Source organism: Lycium ferocissimum, chromosome 1 (assembly GCF_029784015.1).
Source record: "Lycium ferocissimum isolate CSIRO_LF1 chromosome 1, AGI_CSIRO_Lferr_CH_V1, whole genome shotgun sequence".
Classification (NCBI taxonomy): Eukaryota; Viridiplantae; Streptophyta; class Magnoliopsida; order Solanales; family Solanaceae; genus Lycium; species Lycium ferocissimum.
In genome coordinates this window covers 68,990,347-69,008,277 of record NC_081342.1, presented here as the reverse complement: position 1 = coordinate 69,008,277, position 17,931 = coordinate 68,990,347, and the positions used below count along the sequence as shown (strand labels likewise).

The window sequence follows — 17,931 nt, the reverse complement described above, 5'->3', positions numbered from 1 at the left end:
AATAAATCACGGCACTTGTTCCAGAATTATCTAAGTCGTTTATGTAGAGTACTCTTTTACATGCTTTTTCTACATCCAAACTAATTTTGGAGGGGGGAAATACCCACCACTTTACCATTCATTTGATTGATAAGTCTCACGTTACATTAGTTAAGGACATATATGAATCTAGTATATATGTTTAGTGTTGGACATATATCACCTCACGAACTAATTTAGTGGGGTTAAATTAAGTCAAAGTTAAAGTTTTTTCCTCTTAATTTTGATGGTGGGTTACCCAATAATTGGCCCCATGTTATTTATGTTTCATATGTCCAGTCTTATGCATACTAGAAGGGAGAGCGTCGGGGTAAGAGACGTTAAAGGCTCACATCGACTGAATATTTTGATTAAATATTTTGACTTATATCTTGCATTAAAACTGAATTTTAGTTTTGTGGTTTGGGTGAAAGACTTAACGTTTCAAATTATACACTGAATTTTCTCTTGGGTATCAAGTTATGAACTGAATTTAAGACTATTCAGTTCAGGCCAACATATAGAAATCTCCAATCTTATATATCTTTGGCTAACATAGTTAATGGAGAAAAAAAAATTCACTAATTCTCTCTTTTTGGACAGTTATTCAGTAAATGACCCTCTTTTTATTTATTTCTCAACTTATAGAACTTTAAGACTAGGGTCAAAGATCATTTTTGAGCAAACTGAACATTATATGAGAAAATATTAGACCATAGTCTAAAATTTTGTAAGTTACCAAACTCTAGACAGCTAATGTTTAGACATTAAAATTGAGAAACATATGAACAAACATATACCAAACCTAACATTATCTGAAAGTGTAATTTTCAACGCCTATATTTGCATAATTTTTAAAAATAGGAGCAAAATCTAAATGATGACCTAAAATGGACATTTGTGTAAATCGGCCGTTAATGGCTATACTTGCATAATTTTAAAAAATAGGAACAAATCGGCCGTTAATGGCTATACTTGCATAATTTTAAAATAGGAACAAAATCTAAATAATGACCTGAATCTGGACACTTATGTAAATCGGCCGTTTATGGATATCTCAATAGATTCAGAGCTGAGTGGTATCTTGGTAGCCCGAAAGGGCCCATTCTTTTGAACTTTTCTCGTGGGATTTTGTTTACAGTTCTTTTTGGGATAAGGCACCGTTACCCCCCTGAACTATACCCGAATTTGCTACGACACACCTTACCTTTCCCAGGGTCCTATTACCCCCCTAAACTTATTTAAAACGGAATAATTACCCCTAAACGCTGATGTCCACTTCATATGAGAGTGACATACACTCTCCTTACGTGTATTTATTTGTTTTCTTTTTTTTTTTTTTTTTAATTTTTTTTCACTTACGTGTCAATTTTTTTTTAAAATAAAAATAAAAAACTCGAATTTTCATTAAAAAAAAAAATGAGTTTTAAAACCCGTCTTTTTTTTTTTAATTTGAAAATTTGATTTTTTTAAACCCATTTTAAAAAAAAAAAAAACTAAAAACATGGATTAAAAGCCGAATTTTCTTTTAAAAAGGATTTTTAAAACCCTTTTTAAAAAAAAAAATTGAAAATTTGTTTTTTTTTTTTAAAACCCGTTTTTGAAAAAGAAAAAAAAACTGAAAAATGATTTTTTTTTTTTTAAATATGGAAAAATGGATTTGTTAAAAATATGGAAAACTTGATTATTTTTTTAAAATGTCTTAAAAAATCTTGATTTTCATGATTTCATTTTCTTAGGACACTTTTATTTTTCAAATAAAATCCGGAAAAGTGTTTTTCTTGCCAAAATGTGAAAAAAACTGAATTTTTATAAAATTTTGAAAAATTAATTATTTTCTTAACATGTGGAAAACCCGTTTTTTAAAACTAAATGTGGAAGACTAGATTTATTTTCAAATTTTTAAGAAAATGCATTTTTAAGAAAAAAAAATTAAGTTTTCCCTTTTTTATGTTTTCACTTCTCAAAGAGAGTAAACACACTCTCTTTGCCACATCGGCATTTAGCAGGGTAATTATTCCGTTTTAAATAAGTTTAGGGGGGTAATAGGGCCTAGGGAAGGGTAAGGTGTGTCGTAGCAAATTCGGGTATAGTTCAGGGGGGTAATGGTGCCTTATCCCTTTTATATTTAATACTAAGTTACTAACCATTTTCATGAAAAAGGGGGAGTTTATAAGTAGCCCATCAAGAAGTATTACAGGGATCTAAAATTTGAACTTTATAGGTTTTGAATTCTAGGATAGAGATCTCAAGTGTTAATTTTTAATTGAATTTTAAATATGATTTGTATATATGTCTACTGAACTTCTTATCACGAATTAATTGCACGGTTTGTTCTTCAAATGGACTGGTCTTACATTTTTTTCCCTTCAAATGGGTGTTATTTAAATTTGTCCTTCGAAATCGAACTTATGCTAACAGGGCATTAAGTTCTTTAAGAGTGCTGACATAACTTGTGAATATTATGATGCGTAAATTATACCGCTCTAGGCACAAGTTTCATTTTGAAGGGCAAAGATGAAAGACCAGATGAAGGACAAAACTGAAGACTATCACAAAGTAGGGACAAAAGTGCAAATGACCTCTTCTTATCACACATACAAGGTTCGGGCCTTGACTATTATGTTTTGCAGCCCATGAGAAGAAATTTGGGCCTTTGTTGTTTTTCATCAGAGGCCCAATAACCTAGTTCCGCTTTGAAAAGTATTGGGCAATTTGCAGGATTGGCCTTCTGGGGGTGGTCTTTAATTTACCCCTCAAATCAGTTGTCTTTAGTTTTTCTAAAAGCCTCTTGGTTTCGGGTTCGAACTCCCACTCAGTCAAAAATTTAAAAATAATCGCAAGACATAAGTTGGGATTCGCAGGGCATAAGTTGGGTTTTAAACTCTGCATACATATATATATATTCAAAAGTTAGGCCTTAAGGGCTAAGACAGAGGTTCTTTTAAGGCCAATTTTTGGGTAAAAGTTTGCCTTAAGGCATGAGAGGGTCCAAATAAAAGGCATAAGAGGGTCCAAATAAAATTCAAGATAACCAACTTATTTCACAAAGAACTCAATGCATTGTTTAGCTAATTTCAAGATAACCAAAGAACTCAATGCATTGTTTAGCTAATTTAAATATTAGTATTTAATTAGGATTTGATGCAATGCTGATGAAAATTAAATACTCCTCGTGAACGTGTATAGTTGATCCTTCATGTAATTAAATTATAATACTATTTAAAATTAATATATTAGATGTTTTATTACCTTTTGATTTAAATTAGAGGCAAAATCGTAATTTAACTTTGAAGGTAGGAGCTTCTCACTTTTATAATATGATTAATAGCCTGTTTGGCCAAGCTTCTAAAAACAGGTTATTTTAAAAAGTACTTTTGGCTAAAAGCAGTTTGTGTTTGGCCAATTAATTTAAAAAGTACTTTTGAGAAAGAATTAGTGTTTGGCTTTTAAAAGTACTTCTAATCGTATTTTTCTCAAAAGTACTTTTCAAAAATGTGCTTTTGGGCAAAAGTTATTTTTAAATTTCTAAAAATTATTGTCATTCTTAAAAAGCACTTATTTTCTCCTAAAAGCTTGGCCAAACACCTCACTTTTTTTTTAACTAAGCACTTATTGAAAAAATAAGTACTTTTGAGGGAAAAATAAGCTTGGCCAAACAGGCTATAAGTCCCTTTTAGATTCCTTGAAGTGAGTAATATTGGTCTATAATACACTATATTAATTTGTAAGTTACATACATATACAGTAAGCAGCTAGGGATCCAAAAAATGCATACTTCATTCAATACATTAAAATCTTACACACAAAATTCATAAAGTTACGTTTTCCCAAGTTAATGAAAGGAAGAAGAAAAATCTTACTTATATATAAATCTAAAAAGAAATTAAAACTCAAATCCAGCATCTTGTATCATTGCATATCCGTTGACCATTCCACCAAATGCTCCTCGAAGCACCTGCATGTTCAAATTTATTTATTTACTATCTGATTTTAATTTTTACACAAAAAAAGGTTAAGTCTTACTTTTAATTTACACTGAAATCTAACTACAATCGGACTTTTATCTAATTAAGTCTGAAGTAGCAATTTAAAAGTATGAAAATAAAGGATCAACATAGATATTAACTTGAATACCTGAAGTTCTGAAATCAAATTTCGCTCGATTAGTAACTTGACTGCATGGGGTTATTTCTTCTTTTGCTATTCCTTTGACTTTGCTGCACCTTTCTCCTTCGCATAATAATTTTGTGCTCCAGTTCTTCAATGATTCTTGCAAGCCATTTCAGATTTCCAGTTGAAATCATGAAATATATTATGGATAATCCAATACACAGTCCACTTCCATAGCCCATAAGAGCAGCTTTCCAAAAATCTTTCCAAAATTCAGAGTTGCTTTCTTGATCATCTAGAACAGATCCGGTATAATTTGTCTCTGGTAACCAATCATTGCCACAACTTTTTGAAACTGGAAATCCACGTAATCCATCATTACCTTCATATGAGTTCTTTTGGAATGTAGCAAACTGAGGTCCTTGAGGAATGCACCCTTGGAGATAATTATGGGAGAGATTTAAGAATGCAAGAAAAGTAAGAGAAGAAAGTTGTTGTGGTATCTCTCCCGAAAGCTGGTTACATGAAAGGTCCAATGATTCAACTACAGATAAATTTCCAAGTGATGGTGGTATATGACCTTGAAATTCATTATGAGATAAATTTAACACCCGAAGTGCAATAAGATCTCCCATAATACTTGAAATATGTCCTCCAAATCTGTTACTTGAAATATCAATAGCGGTGTAAACAGTCAAAATTCTGACAAGTTCAAGCTCTAGACCTTTGGTTGCTATAGTTGTAGAATCGTGGTAATATCCATCTCTGATATAGCTTGATGACTTCATTTGATCAATTGTCCTCATGCCTTTCAAATGTTGAAACAAACTCGTCGGTAAGTTTCCCGAAAAGTCATTGCAAGAGAGATCGATGATGCGAAGCTCAACAAACATGCTTTCATTCCTTGAAGTTATAATGGGTCCGTGCAATTTATTTGATCTCAAGCTTAAAACTTGTAGCTTTGGAAGAGTTCCTAACCACATCGGGAATGTGTCTATGAGATGATTGTCTCCTAAATCAAGAACTTCCAACTCTTTGCAATTGGCCAAAGATACGGGAATTTTCCCCTCTAGTTCATTGCCATGCAAGTTGAAGCTTCTGAGTACACTTCCAATGCTAAAAGTTGTTGGAACAGTCCCTGAGAGATTGTTGTGCTGCATATCCAAAACCTCAAGGTAATCACTCATGTCGCCAAAACATTGCGGAATTTCTCCCTTAAGATTGTTTCTCGATAAATCTAGAATTCGTAGTGATGTTAAATTGCAAATAGATGAAGGAATGGAGCCAGAAAGGTGATTATCATTAAGATACAAAAGGTACAAGTTGTTCAAATTCCCCAACGAAGCAGGAATAGAACCATTAAGATAGTTAGTAGCCAAATCTACCTTAGAAAGAAACCTTAGGTAAACTATGTCTTGAGGAATGGGTCCAGAAAGGTGATTATCATAGAGATACAAAAGAGACAAGTTGTTCAAATTCCCCAATAAAGAAGGAATAGAACCATTAAGAGAGTTATTGCTCACATCTAGCTTAGTAAGAGACGTTATGTAACTTATTTCTTCGGGAATAGAGCCAGAAAGGTGATTATTATAAAGATACAAATGCGACAAGTTGTTCAAATTCCCTAATAAAGCGGGAATAGAACCACCAAGAGAGTTATTACTCAAATCTAGCTCAGTAAGAGACGTTAGGTAACATATTTCTTCAGGAATTGAGCCAGAAAGGTGATTATCATAAAGATACAAAAGAGACAAGTTGTTCAAATTCCCCAACGAAGCAGGAATAGAACCACTAAAAGAGTTGGTGCTCAAATCTAGCTCAGTAAGAGACGTTATGTAGCCTATTTCTTCAGGAATGGAGCCAGAAAACTGATTTTTATAAAGATACAAAAGTGACAAGTTATTCAAATTCACGAATGAAGCAGGAATAGAGCCATTAAGAGAGTTAGAACCCAAAGATAGTGTAGTCAAAGACCTTAGGTAACCTATTTGTTTAGGAATAGAGCCAGAAAGGTGATTATCAAAAAGATGCAAATAGGTCAAGTTGTTCAAATTCCCCAATGAAGCAGGGATAGAACCATTAAGTGAGTTAGTACGCATATCTAGCCTAGTAAGAGACCTTAGATAACCTATTTCTTTAGGAATGGAGCCAGAAAGCTGATTTCTATAAAGATATAGAAAAGACAAATTGGTCAAGTTCCCTAATGAAATAGGGATAGAACTATTAAGAAAGTTAGTACCCAAAGATAGCGTAGTAAGAGACCTTAGGTTACCTATTTCTGAAGGAATGGAACCATTTAAATGGTTGTTAAATATGCGGAGGGTCTGAAGCTTGGCTAGTGAGCCTATTTGTGGTGGGATTGTGCCTGAAATCTTATTGATGCGCAAGTCGAGATAGATAAGATTAGTGAGATTACCAATCTCAGCTGGGATGGTCCCATAGAAATTGTTCATCGTAAGATCAAGATACTCAAGAAAAGGGAGAGATGAAAATGGAAAATCATAGAGGGTACCAATGATACTAGCGTTTGTAATATTCAGCCCGTTTACCCTACCATTAAAGCATATAACTCCGTGCCAATCCCCGCATGCATTAGAACTTGGTCTCCATGAAGCCAATAAGGAATTATTCTGGTTTTGTAAAGTTGCTTTCCATTTTAGGAGAGCAGTTTCTTCTTCCGTGGAAGCAAAAGTTTCTGTACGGAGATATAAGAGAGTGAAGAACTGAAGCAGAGAGAATATTTTGGGAACCATCATCATATATTGCTAAACAATTTTGAGTTGATTAATTTGGTTATGAACTTGGTGCAGGGTAAGCTTTATATTGTACACTAAATCATTACAAGTCTTCCAAGTCAATGAAGCAAATTTGTTTTGATTAAGGAGTAGGTCTGGTGGACCCTTAAGAAAATTGTACAACAACTGTCAATCTAATATCCAGGGCTATGTTGTTCGGACCCTTCACTTTTGCTGCCGCACCCGTGTCCGACACGACACGACACCGACACCGACACCGACACCGGATTCGTGTCGGATCTGGTCAAACGACATTGGATACTTTGACCAAATCCATGGACCAATCTGAGAAAAAATTTGAGGCCAAATAGAAAGAAACGGAGAGCTCTTGAAGAGTGGACACTTATTGTATCTAAAAGAGTTTTAAGTTAATTAAAAATTAATATTTAATTATAAATGAAACATAACTATAAAAAATTATTTTTGTTTTTTATTTCTAGGCATAGATTTAGTTATTTTTCTTATAATTTTGAATTATTTTAAATTTAGCCGAATCCCCGCACCCGTATCCGCACCTAGATCCGTACCCCCGAATCCTAAAATTTAGATTATGCCGAATCCGACCTCTAGATCCGTACCCGTATCCAACACTCGACACCGAGTCCGAGCAACATAGATCCAGGGTAACAGTAAAGGAGATAAAATATTAAAGCTAGAGTTAAGCAACATATCATTACCAATATCCGAAATAAGTAGGAAAACTTTGCTTTCAAATGTGTCTGCCCATCTGTCTTCTTTTGTATTTGTCTAACGAAAAACAATTTGTCCTTTGTGAACACCTCTCCAATCAAGAAACTCTTCGGCTTCAATATAACAAGATAGAATCAAAGAGAAATTAGGTAAGGAAAAGGACTGCTGCCTTCGTATCAAATTATCAAATCAATTCCATTATTGTCATTCTCAAGTCAATGCACAAGTCTTGCCAGGATAATATCAAATTTGGCTCTAGTTGTCTAACAAACTAATTGTTTCATTTTTGTTGCTTTTTTATTGTTTTTCTTGTCCAAACGCATGACCTTTTTTTAAAAAGTAGAAAAAAACAATCAATACACAAAATAATACTTTTTTCGTCCAAAAAAAAAAAAAAAAAAAAAAAAGTAGTTTCACAATATGAAGATTAAAACATCTATTTTCATTATGCCCTCCATCACATCTTATGTGGCACCATTCGAGTTTCGAGAGTCAAACAAGTTGTCCGTTCGAGTCGTCTTCTTTTTATTCTTCTACTATATTGAACAATCAAAAAGTAAAGTTTTTACTAGAAGATAGTGTAAATAAATATCTCAATTTATTTTAGTGGAACACAAATTGTCACTACTAGAAAAAGAAGTTTTTCCCACCGACATTCAATGGGAAATTTGTGCTATAAAACATGATTTTGCCACTTCATTCTCACCGAACAATTTCACTGGGAAAACGCATGGTAGGAAACATGTTCCCATTGAAACGGTAAGAAACTTCCTAATGTTTCCGTGTGAAAACTCTACTATTTAGATTTTTTTCCACTAACATTCAGTGGGAAATAGCAATTAAAAAATTTTCATTGGGAAATCAGTGGGAAAATAGTGATTTTTTAGTTGTGTGTTCACAGACTATTGAGTCTATACAGAGAATTATAGGTGCTAAGATAGTGACAATCAAAGCGAAGAAACTAGAGGAAATAATTATCCCATATGCTTCTTTAATTTTAGGAAAATGAAATAAATTAGCACAAATTTCTCAATGTTCAATGTATAAATCATCCCCTCCCTGCATTACCACGTCAGTTTTTCCGACTGTACTTATCCGAAAATTCGAACTTCTATTGTTAGATAAAAGTTGTGGTTGCCTTTGAATTGAACCGTCCAATGGTGAATTATGTTTTTATTTGAAGGTTGTGCTTTTTAGTTTATGTGAAAACTAGCTATGATATTTTCATGTTCATATTATGTGCTTCTAAGGGCATACCATATTAATTAGCTTATTGCATCGCGAAGATGGTATTCAACTGTACATTGAGGAATTTTAAGGCTTCAAACAGATCACCTTTTCTGGTAATGCTGAAATTCAAGAAATTTGATCTTTACCATTTGACGAAATTATAGTTGTATGTATTGTTATGACGGCGTGTTGTATTGGGAATATTATGGATGAGAAATGAGGGCGTGTTGTATTGGGAATAGTATGGATGAGAAATGAGAAAATCAGTTATAGCTGAAGTGGTTTGCTGGCAATCTTGCATCTGGTGGTGCTTCCTCGTTGCTCTTTGTCTTCTCATTGGACTATGATGCCAAGGCTGCAAAGAAATAGTTTGGTTGATGTCTCTGGTGAAGCTGTCACTTGTATGAGACTACAACCTGATCACTCGATGTGTTACATTGGAGTCCCTCTGAGAATTTTTATCATCGTTCTAATTTTTGTTAACGCTAGAGTCGGAAAGATCTCCAAAAAACTCTAATTTGTTTTGTAGACAGACGTGGGATCGACTTGGTAAAAATGGAGCCATCCACATCTCAATGCTCAATCACGATCAGGCTCCTCTGGTGAAGACAAGATATTTATAAGAATTCAGGTTTTGATTCGTTATATTTTCCTGTTCTAATTCTTAATAGATCAGTTACTCAATGAGCTATATGATTAGTTACTTGTATATGATTTTGAATTGTTTTGAAATAATTCACAAAAGAAACTATCTAAATAAGGTTATTTCCGTGAGCCATTGTCTTCCTTTTGGAGTTATGTAATGAGACATTCCGAGTTGAAACTATGAACTTGGGGGGAAAAATATCAACCTAATAAAACTCAATTATTTATATAAAACCTTGTCAAGTCACGAATGAAAAAAATGTCTAAACGCAAATGAGAGACATGTCACAAAATAAAGCTAAAAGGTGAACATAGAAATAACATAGACATGTCATTAAGTATTATCATTTGTAATATCATCATAAAGTGTGTTATAAACTTTGCGGTGATCATAGAATATTTAGTTCTTTTTTCTTCTTATTTTTTACATGCATGTTAATTAGTAGAGGTTTTTTACGCCTTAATAGGATTAGTAAGGTAAGGCCTAACCCTTCTTGCTTGTACTTTTTCCCTTTGAGTTTCACTTTATTATATAAAGGGCAAAGGTGCAAATATACTCCTCAACTTTGCGATTTAGAGCAGCTATGCCTCCCGTTAAAAAAGTGGTGTATATATACCCCTTGTTGACACCCAATTTTGGCTCATCGTTCTTGAAATTACCGTCGCAGTGATCCCAATCGTTAAATGGCACAAAATACAACTTTTTACACATTTTTTTTAATTTTAACACAATTTATTGATAATTATCCATATTTATGCAAATATTAGAATTTTTATCAATTTATTGTCATTTAAATTAATTTCAATAATCTTTACTTTTTCACAATCATCTGCACATACACGGCGCAACACTGCAATTTTATTTCAGTAAATAACTAGGTTTTTTAAATTTCTTTACAACACAATATATTTTGTAAATAACAATCACATATTTATTTACATATTTTAATTGCATATTAATACTTACATTTCTTATATGTGTTTAGTTATAATTTAATACAGTTCGTCAGTACGAAAAATCGGAAGAGTTTATCGCAAACACAATTAATTCCGACATTTTTGGTTAAATTATCCGTGATATCAAATCACATCCCAATTCTTACTCCCAAGAAAAAGGGAAACATGTTCCTTTAATTTTGGCTTTTTTCAAAGCCACTTTTGCACATATCTGTTTTTCTTTACCTACACCTTCCTTTTCAAACTTCTCCACACTCTTTTTCTAATTTTGAAGACTTTTGCTTCTAACTTTTTTTTTCCTCTTACGTAACTTTGAAGACTTTCCTGATCTTTCTTTTTAAACTCTTTCGTGCCTCTTTCTTTAGAAAAAAAAGAAGAAGAAGACTTTCTCACTTTTCTCCCTTTCTCATACCCACAAACTCCTCTCATCTCTTTGATTCTGAGAGAAACTATTTCTCCTTTTTATTTGCTCACCTCTTCCAACCCCCATTTATCGTTGCTCAAGGAGCTCTCACGCCACTACCTTATTGAAGAAAAAAAACCTCAATCTCCGGTGAACTATGCTGGGTTGATGGACTGTTTTATTTCATTTTGGGTGTTTGTTCATCAATTTTCTACTAATTGCTTTTCTTTTGTGAGTTAAAAAAACAAATAATATATTTTGGCCGATGAAAAAATTTCCGTCGATTTTCGAGGCCTTCCCTGCACATAAGACGGTTTTTTTTTTTAAATTTTAAATTGCAATATATATTTATTGTTGTTTCTTTAATTCATTTAGTAAAATATTTATCCATTACTAACATTTTTATTAAGTTTTATGCAGGTATCCAGAGTTACTTCCGGAAGACGACTCTCCAAGATCTTTTCGGATTTCTATCTGTATTTACTTTTATGTTCTTAAAATTATACAAAGCATAAAATATAGTGAAACTTTATTTTTTTTGGGGGGGGGGGGGGGGTGCCGGTTGGTGGTATTTATTTATTAATGTTACACGTTTTTTTATTTAAAGTTCACTACGTGTTCTAGGCAAATTAACATTAGGTCGTTATTATTTTATTTCACTTGTATGCTTTCCTTATATCACATCTTATTCATAAAACTGCACTCATATTTGTTAATATTCTTGACATTGCGTATCTTATGTTTGTTTACTAAAATCAGTCTTTTAAATTAATTCTATAAACATTTGTAAATATCTTTTGAGCGCTCATGTCCCTTGAAAACCAAAAAAAAAAAAAAAAAAAAAAAAATCATTACATTCAGTCATTTTTTTAAATCTTTTATTTTACATTCATTCTTCAGTCCATTAATAATTAATTTTATTAGCTAATATTGTTAGACATTTTACTCCCCTTCTTTCTATACTTTATTTATTTTTCAATTAAATGTTTCAGTGGCAACTTATCCTTTATAGATCAACTTTCATTCTTTAAGTCATTCTTTATGGGCTTTTTCTTATATATTTTGAATTCTAATTCTTTTAAAAACTCAAAAATTATTCTTATATAAGTTCATAAATACAATAATTTTTATACTTTACTTTTCTATCTTGTTATATATATTTTCATACATGCACAAATATTCACATTTTAGTACATAGCATTCACATTCATTATTCTTTGTTCGAACATTTTATAATTCTTTGTACATAATAACCAATCATTTTTACACAACCCTCATGTAATCAAATCAGGTCCAGTCGGGAACCATATTTTGTGGATTTTGAGGGATGCTTAACACCTTCCCTTCGGAATAATTTGAACCCTTACCCAGAATCTCACTTGTTTTTGCGGACTATTTTTAAGTCACATATATTAATAGTTTAGAGGTATCCTAGTATACCTTAAATGCTAGGTGGCGACTCTGTACATAATTAATCCTGCTAAAGCCCCATAAGTTGTACTTTGTTTAGCCTTGGTAAAAATAAGGTGCAACAACATGGTGGCTCCGTTGGGGATCTGCATATTCTAACCACAATGGACTCAATTTGTTATTGGAGGGATTTTGTGTTTATTTCAGTATTTGTTTATTTGTTTACTTGCCTGTATTTATTTTAGTCGTCATGGTTATCCTTTTCTTTGTTCCCTTATTTGCTTAAGTACATATCTACTATTTTTTTTTTTCATACACTTTATCACTATCCTTTATTGACTAACAAGTTTTACTTTACTATATATATATATATTTTTTTTATGTTATTATAAATTATGCATCTTTCTTTTACTATGTCTCTTTAATTGCTATCTCTTTGTGCTTTCATGTTAGTATTCATAGATGTTACCGCCTTATATAAATTGCCATTGCGTTTCACTCCTTCCACTCTTGGAAAACTCACACTATCACACATGCACGCGAGGTGTGTTTTGCGCACCCGCAAACTTCTTTCAAAATTTCAAATTTTAGGAGAGTTGGCATATACGCGGGATGTCCGGATTTTTAGTGTGACCGCGTGGCCTTCTCACTCGAGTAGTCCGCTCGGAAACCTTGTGTCTAGATAAAACTACTCTTAGAATTCCTACGTTACTGTACATTCAATTTTGCAGTTGGTTAGCTAGATTTAATTTTAACCTTTTACTCAGAACATTCTTTTCATTTTCTATTTACTCTTTATTTGTTATACAATTTTTTTTTAAAAAAAATTGTCTATTGAATACATATTGTGGTTTTTTTTTTTCCCACTATCTTAGTCACTTTATCCAACGATTTTTGGTTGACTTGTGTTGAATCCTAAATTTTGTAAAATGCTCAAACTCATCTTCGAGTTTTAGGACCATCAACCATAATCATGTCATCGCTAGAACTCTACCATTTCACAATTTTTTTCTTATTTCCTCCAACCTCGATGAGATATTCTTTTTCATTGTTTCTCATACTTTCGCAAGTTTTCATCTTTTAGGATTCATCCATTCACTGTGTTGTTTTTCATTTATTGTTCAAAGTTAAGTCTCCATTCACCCAAAACTCCCATTATAGCATGCCAAGAACAATCATACATACCTCATATATTCTCTTTCAATTCTAACTATCTCCCGAACTACGTTTTGACCTGATTCTTGTCCTGGCAAGATACGTAGGCAATCCTACACAAGGGTGCGGTTTTTCCACTATTTCAAAAATAAATTCCCGTGAATTTAAATTGGGGCAACTTCTTTTGAAGTAGTTCAATGACACACTCAACCTTTCAAATGTCTTCAAATGCATCAATTAATTATCTCTCAAGTCTAGCTCCCATTAATAGCAATGCCAGCCTTTCTAAAACTTCCACCCGACTTTAGTCTCGAAATTCGGGACATAAGTCTTTCTTCACACCTCCTAAATGTCGTAGGCCACAGAACTATGGTATGTGAGTTTGAGTGTTTTTTTTTTTCAAAATTTAATGGTTCAATACAAGTCAGGCCTTTTCTTTTGCATGGACTTTTTCGAGGGATATCAGGCAAAAAGCTCAAAACTTATACAAAATGAAGGACAACAAGCTTAGAGTCTGAGTCTGCCCGAACCAATAGCGCCTTCGAAAACCAAATAATTTCCCCTGAATACGGGAGGAACAATAATATGTCCCCCAAAGGCAATTGAGAGATCAATACCTGGTCCCTGAAAACAATCGGGAGACCCCATACAGTCCCCGAAAATAATGGGGAGCATCCTTTGGCTATGCATCCTCACTTTTCAATTCTTGGCCTTGCTCTGATTCATTAATTTGTTGTTTTAACAAGATTGTCATAATTTTGTAGGAATACCCTCTTAGAGATGTCGGCAGACCCCGAATTTATAAGACGTCCTCTCCGAGTTTATCTATATCATTGCATTAATTTTTGTATATATATTCAATTCAGTAACTTCTTCCAAGTTTGTCTATATATTCCATTACTTTTTGTACATATTTTCAATTCTATAAATATCTTTGATATTCTTGATTTTAAATTTCTTCAATAGACAATTTTTTTAATCATGCATTTTATACCCTATTCTCACGAACTACGCACACCTGATTCTCATCTCGATGAGATACGTAGGCAGCCCTTTTTGGGTTCGGTATCACTTATTTAAAAAAAAAAAATGAATATTCCTTCTATTAAAAAAATAAAATAAAAATACATGCATAAAAAATAAAATTAAAAAAAGTTTCAAATCCTTGACTTGGTTGGTACCATCATAGTTAGGAGTGTGCATAAAAAAGAAACAAGTGTTTGAACTGGTATGATAATAGATGACCGACTTCACGGTAAACCATAGATTCTTTTGGTACCTCTTATTCGACCTTAGTGACACTTGAAAAGTTCTCTTGTATGCATCTAAAGATAAGAACGAAACCAACCTCATTGTTTCATGTGCATTGTGTCATAAGCTTTAGATTGAAAATTCAATTGCATTGCGTTGTTGATCTAGAACTTGGCCTGAATGTTTGTTGAGGCGAAATCCTTAGTTACACTTGGTTCGGGAAAGGACCGTAGGCCTTTTTTTATCCGATTGCGCCTTTCAAGCCTACCAAATGATATTATCCCTAGCATTTCCCTTTTGAGCCTGAAGCCTTTTCTTTAGACAATCCTATCTCAGCCTATACCTTTCTGAGTGTTATATGCACTATCCCTCTCTTGGCCCGACTTCCTTGAGCACACTGAATATGTGCAGACGAAAATTCAAGCGGAAATTGCCAATGTAAAAAGCAAAAGATGCAAAGTCCAAAAAGTCAAATACACACAGGACGACTTCTAAAAGAAAAGAAAAAGAGAAGGAGCCAAAAAGCCCCGCAAAGTCAAGGACAAGGAGAAAATAAACCAACAAAAACTTCAAGAAACACTCCAACAAAAAGGGGAAACTTCAGAAGAAATGGGAAAAACTCCGGAAAAAGGAAAATGCTCTAATAAATAAAGATTCAAAGAAGTTGAAGAAAAATGCAAAATAAAGGACAATGAATCAAAGAAGATCAAGCATTAAAGCACAACAAATGCCAAAAGCACAGGCACAGTGTAGCACTCAAGGGAGGATTAGTCACTTTTCATCCAAATAAGAATCTTACCCACCCCCAAGCCTACGTTACAAGCCAAAGAACAAGCCCTACATGATCCTATTCCAAGTGTTCTAACATTAATGGAGACTTACATAAAGGCCAAGCATATGGTATCTCAATCGCATGCTTTGAATATCCTTTTGAGTGGGAGTATGCTTCTGAAAATATCCTAAAATCAAAATACTTCAAATGTGTGCAAATTAGGACTTTCTTTGTGGTAAGGGCACTAGAAACATAAGGATAGGTATAATTCAAAATCTTTGTTTCAAGCAAAATGAACCAATCTTGTCGATACTTAGGTATGTCTGAGGTACCACTTGAAGCTATAGGAATTACCAATAAGTCGATCTTGGTTTGTTGGATAGTAAATGATGGTGATTCTTATGCACAATACTATTGTTGGTACCAACTGAAATCGAGGCATATTTTATCAATCATTGTTATTATTAAAAAAAAATGCCAAAATATTTTTCACTTTTGCTAGATTTTTGCTTTCATGATTTTGCTATTTTTCTTAATTTTTGCATTGGAAATACAATTCAAATGTTGTTGTGTTGTCATTAACTCTACAGGGTATCAACATCTGGTCTCATCATGAAAAAATCCTCATATTTCTCCGTTGAAGCATGAAACCGGGGCAGCATTTTTGAGTAAACCTCAAAAATTCGGCAAGAAGGGACATCACATTTCGCGGGAAGTACGAGAATTTTTCTGTTTTCTGAATCGACAGAATTTTTGAGAGGGCCCTCAAAAATTTCACCAATGGCGTATTTCGAGATAAAAAGCACGGGCTCGTCCAGCCCCACAGTAGGACACAGCATGGGCTCGTCCAGCCCCACAGTAGGACACAGCATTGGCTCGTCCAGCCTCACAACAGGACACCGAGGGCGTCATAGTCTAAAGGCATCATCTTCATCGCCTAAAGACACCATTTCATGGCCCAAGGACCTTACCTTTTGCATCATAATCCAAAGGCTTTACTCTCTGGATTGATACTGTATTTATGCCGAAGCAAAGACGTTATCTTCTGCACCTGCATTCTCCGCCGAAGCAAAGGCATTATCCTATGCACCAGCATTGCATTATCCGCAGAAGCAAAGGCGTTACTTTTCACACCAGCACTGCATTTACACCGAAGCTAAGGCGTTATCTTCTGTACCTGCATTTTCCGCCGAAGCAAAGGCGTTATCTTCTGTACCTGCATTCTCCGCCGAAGAAAAGGCGTTATCCTATGCACCAGCACTGCATTCTTAGCCGAAGCAAAGACGTTATCTTCTGCACCAAAGATTGCATTCTCCGTCGAAGCAAAGGCGTTATCTTCTACACCAGCACTGCAATTTCTGCCAAAGAAAAGGCGTTATCTTCTGCACCAAAGACGCGATTTTTGCCGAAGCAAAGGCGTTATCTTCCGCACCAGCACTGCATTTTGCCGAAGCAAAGGCATTATTTCTGCACCAACACTACATTTTTGCCTTCGCAAAAGCGTTATCTCTCGCACCAAGATCGCATTTTACGCCGGCAAGCAAGCGTTATCTTCTCGCACCAAGACGCATTTTTGCCGAAGCAAAGGCATTATCTCCGCACTAGCACTGTATTCCCGCCAAAGCAAAGGCGTTATCTCCTGCAAAAACACTGCATTCCCGCTGAAGCAAAGGTGTTACCTTCGCACCAGCACTGCATTTTCGCTGAAGCATAGGCGTTCTTTTCTACACCAGCACTACATTTCCGCTAAAGCAAAGGAGTTTCTTCCTACAACAGCATTACATCCACACCGAAGCAAAGATGTTTACTTTTCGCAACAGCTCGTCGAAGTGCACATATTTTTTTATTTAAATTAACAGACTGTTAACACCAGAGTTTGCATCAGAGTCAAAGACAACAACCAGTGACTCTATTTTACCAAGGCTCTGCTAATGCCGGAATTTGCATTATAATAATAGCTAGCAATCGGTGACCCTAGTGTAACAAGGCTCCCCTAACACCGGAGTTAGCATCGGAATAGCTGCGATAAATGGATGGCATCCTTTGACCATGCGATCCACACAATGTTGAGCAAGTTGAACGGGTGGTAACCAATTTTTTCACCTCCTTTCATATCATCTTTATAACTCACATGCCATGATACCCCTGTAATCTCATATAGGCAACTTAGAAATTAGCGTTCGGCCTTAATTTGTCAATACAATTCTTTGTCGAGCCAAAATTGGCTACAAGTCAACATTTTCGCCCGAAGACTTCTACATCATCTCCGGTCAAAAAGGGGTAGCTGTTGTCACCCAATTTTGGCTCATCGTGCTTGAAATTAACGTCTCAGTGATCCCAGTCGTTAAATGGCACAAGATACAACTTTTTACACGTTTTTTTAATTTTAACACAATTTATTGATAATTATCCATATTTATGCAAATATTAGAATTTTTATCAATTTATTGTCATTTAAATTAATTTCGATAATCTTTACTTTTTCACAATCA

At 34.1% G+C, this 17,931-nt stretch overlaps 1 protein-coding gene across 1 annotated transcript; it reads right to left on the bottom strand.

Annotated features, from left to right (window-relative positions):
- Positions 1-3,774: 3,774 nt before the first annotated feature.
- On the bottom strand, positions 3,775-6,976 carry LOC132058612 (receptor-like protein Cf-9 homolog). The gene is made up of 2 exons (XM_059451070.1): positions 4,156-6,976; positions 3,775-3,976 (listed from the first exon to the last, which is right to left on the bottom strand). Exon 1 carries the CDS (start codon positions 6,888-6,890, stop codon positions 4,185-4,187), a length of 2,706 nt encoding a protein of 901 aa, XP_059307053.1. The 5' UTR covers positions 6,891-6,976; the 3' UTR covers positions 3,775-3,976; positions 4,156-4,184.
- Positions 6,977-17,931: the final 10,955 nt, after the last annotated feature.

Excerpts from the sequence above, each read along its gene's own strand:
- LOC132058612 (XM_059451070.1), bottom strand. The coding sequence starts at position 6,890 with ATGATGATGGTTCCCAAAATATTCTCTCTGCTTCAGTTCTTCACTCTC.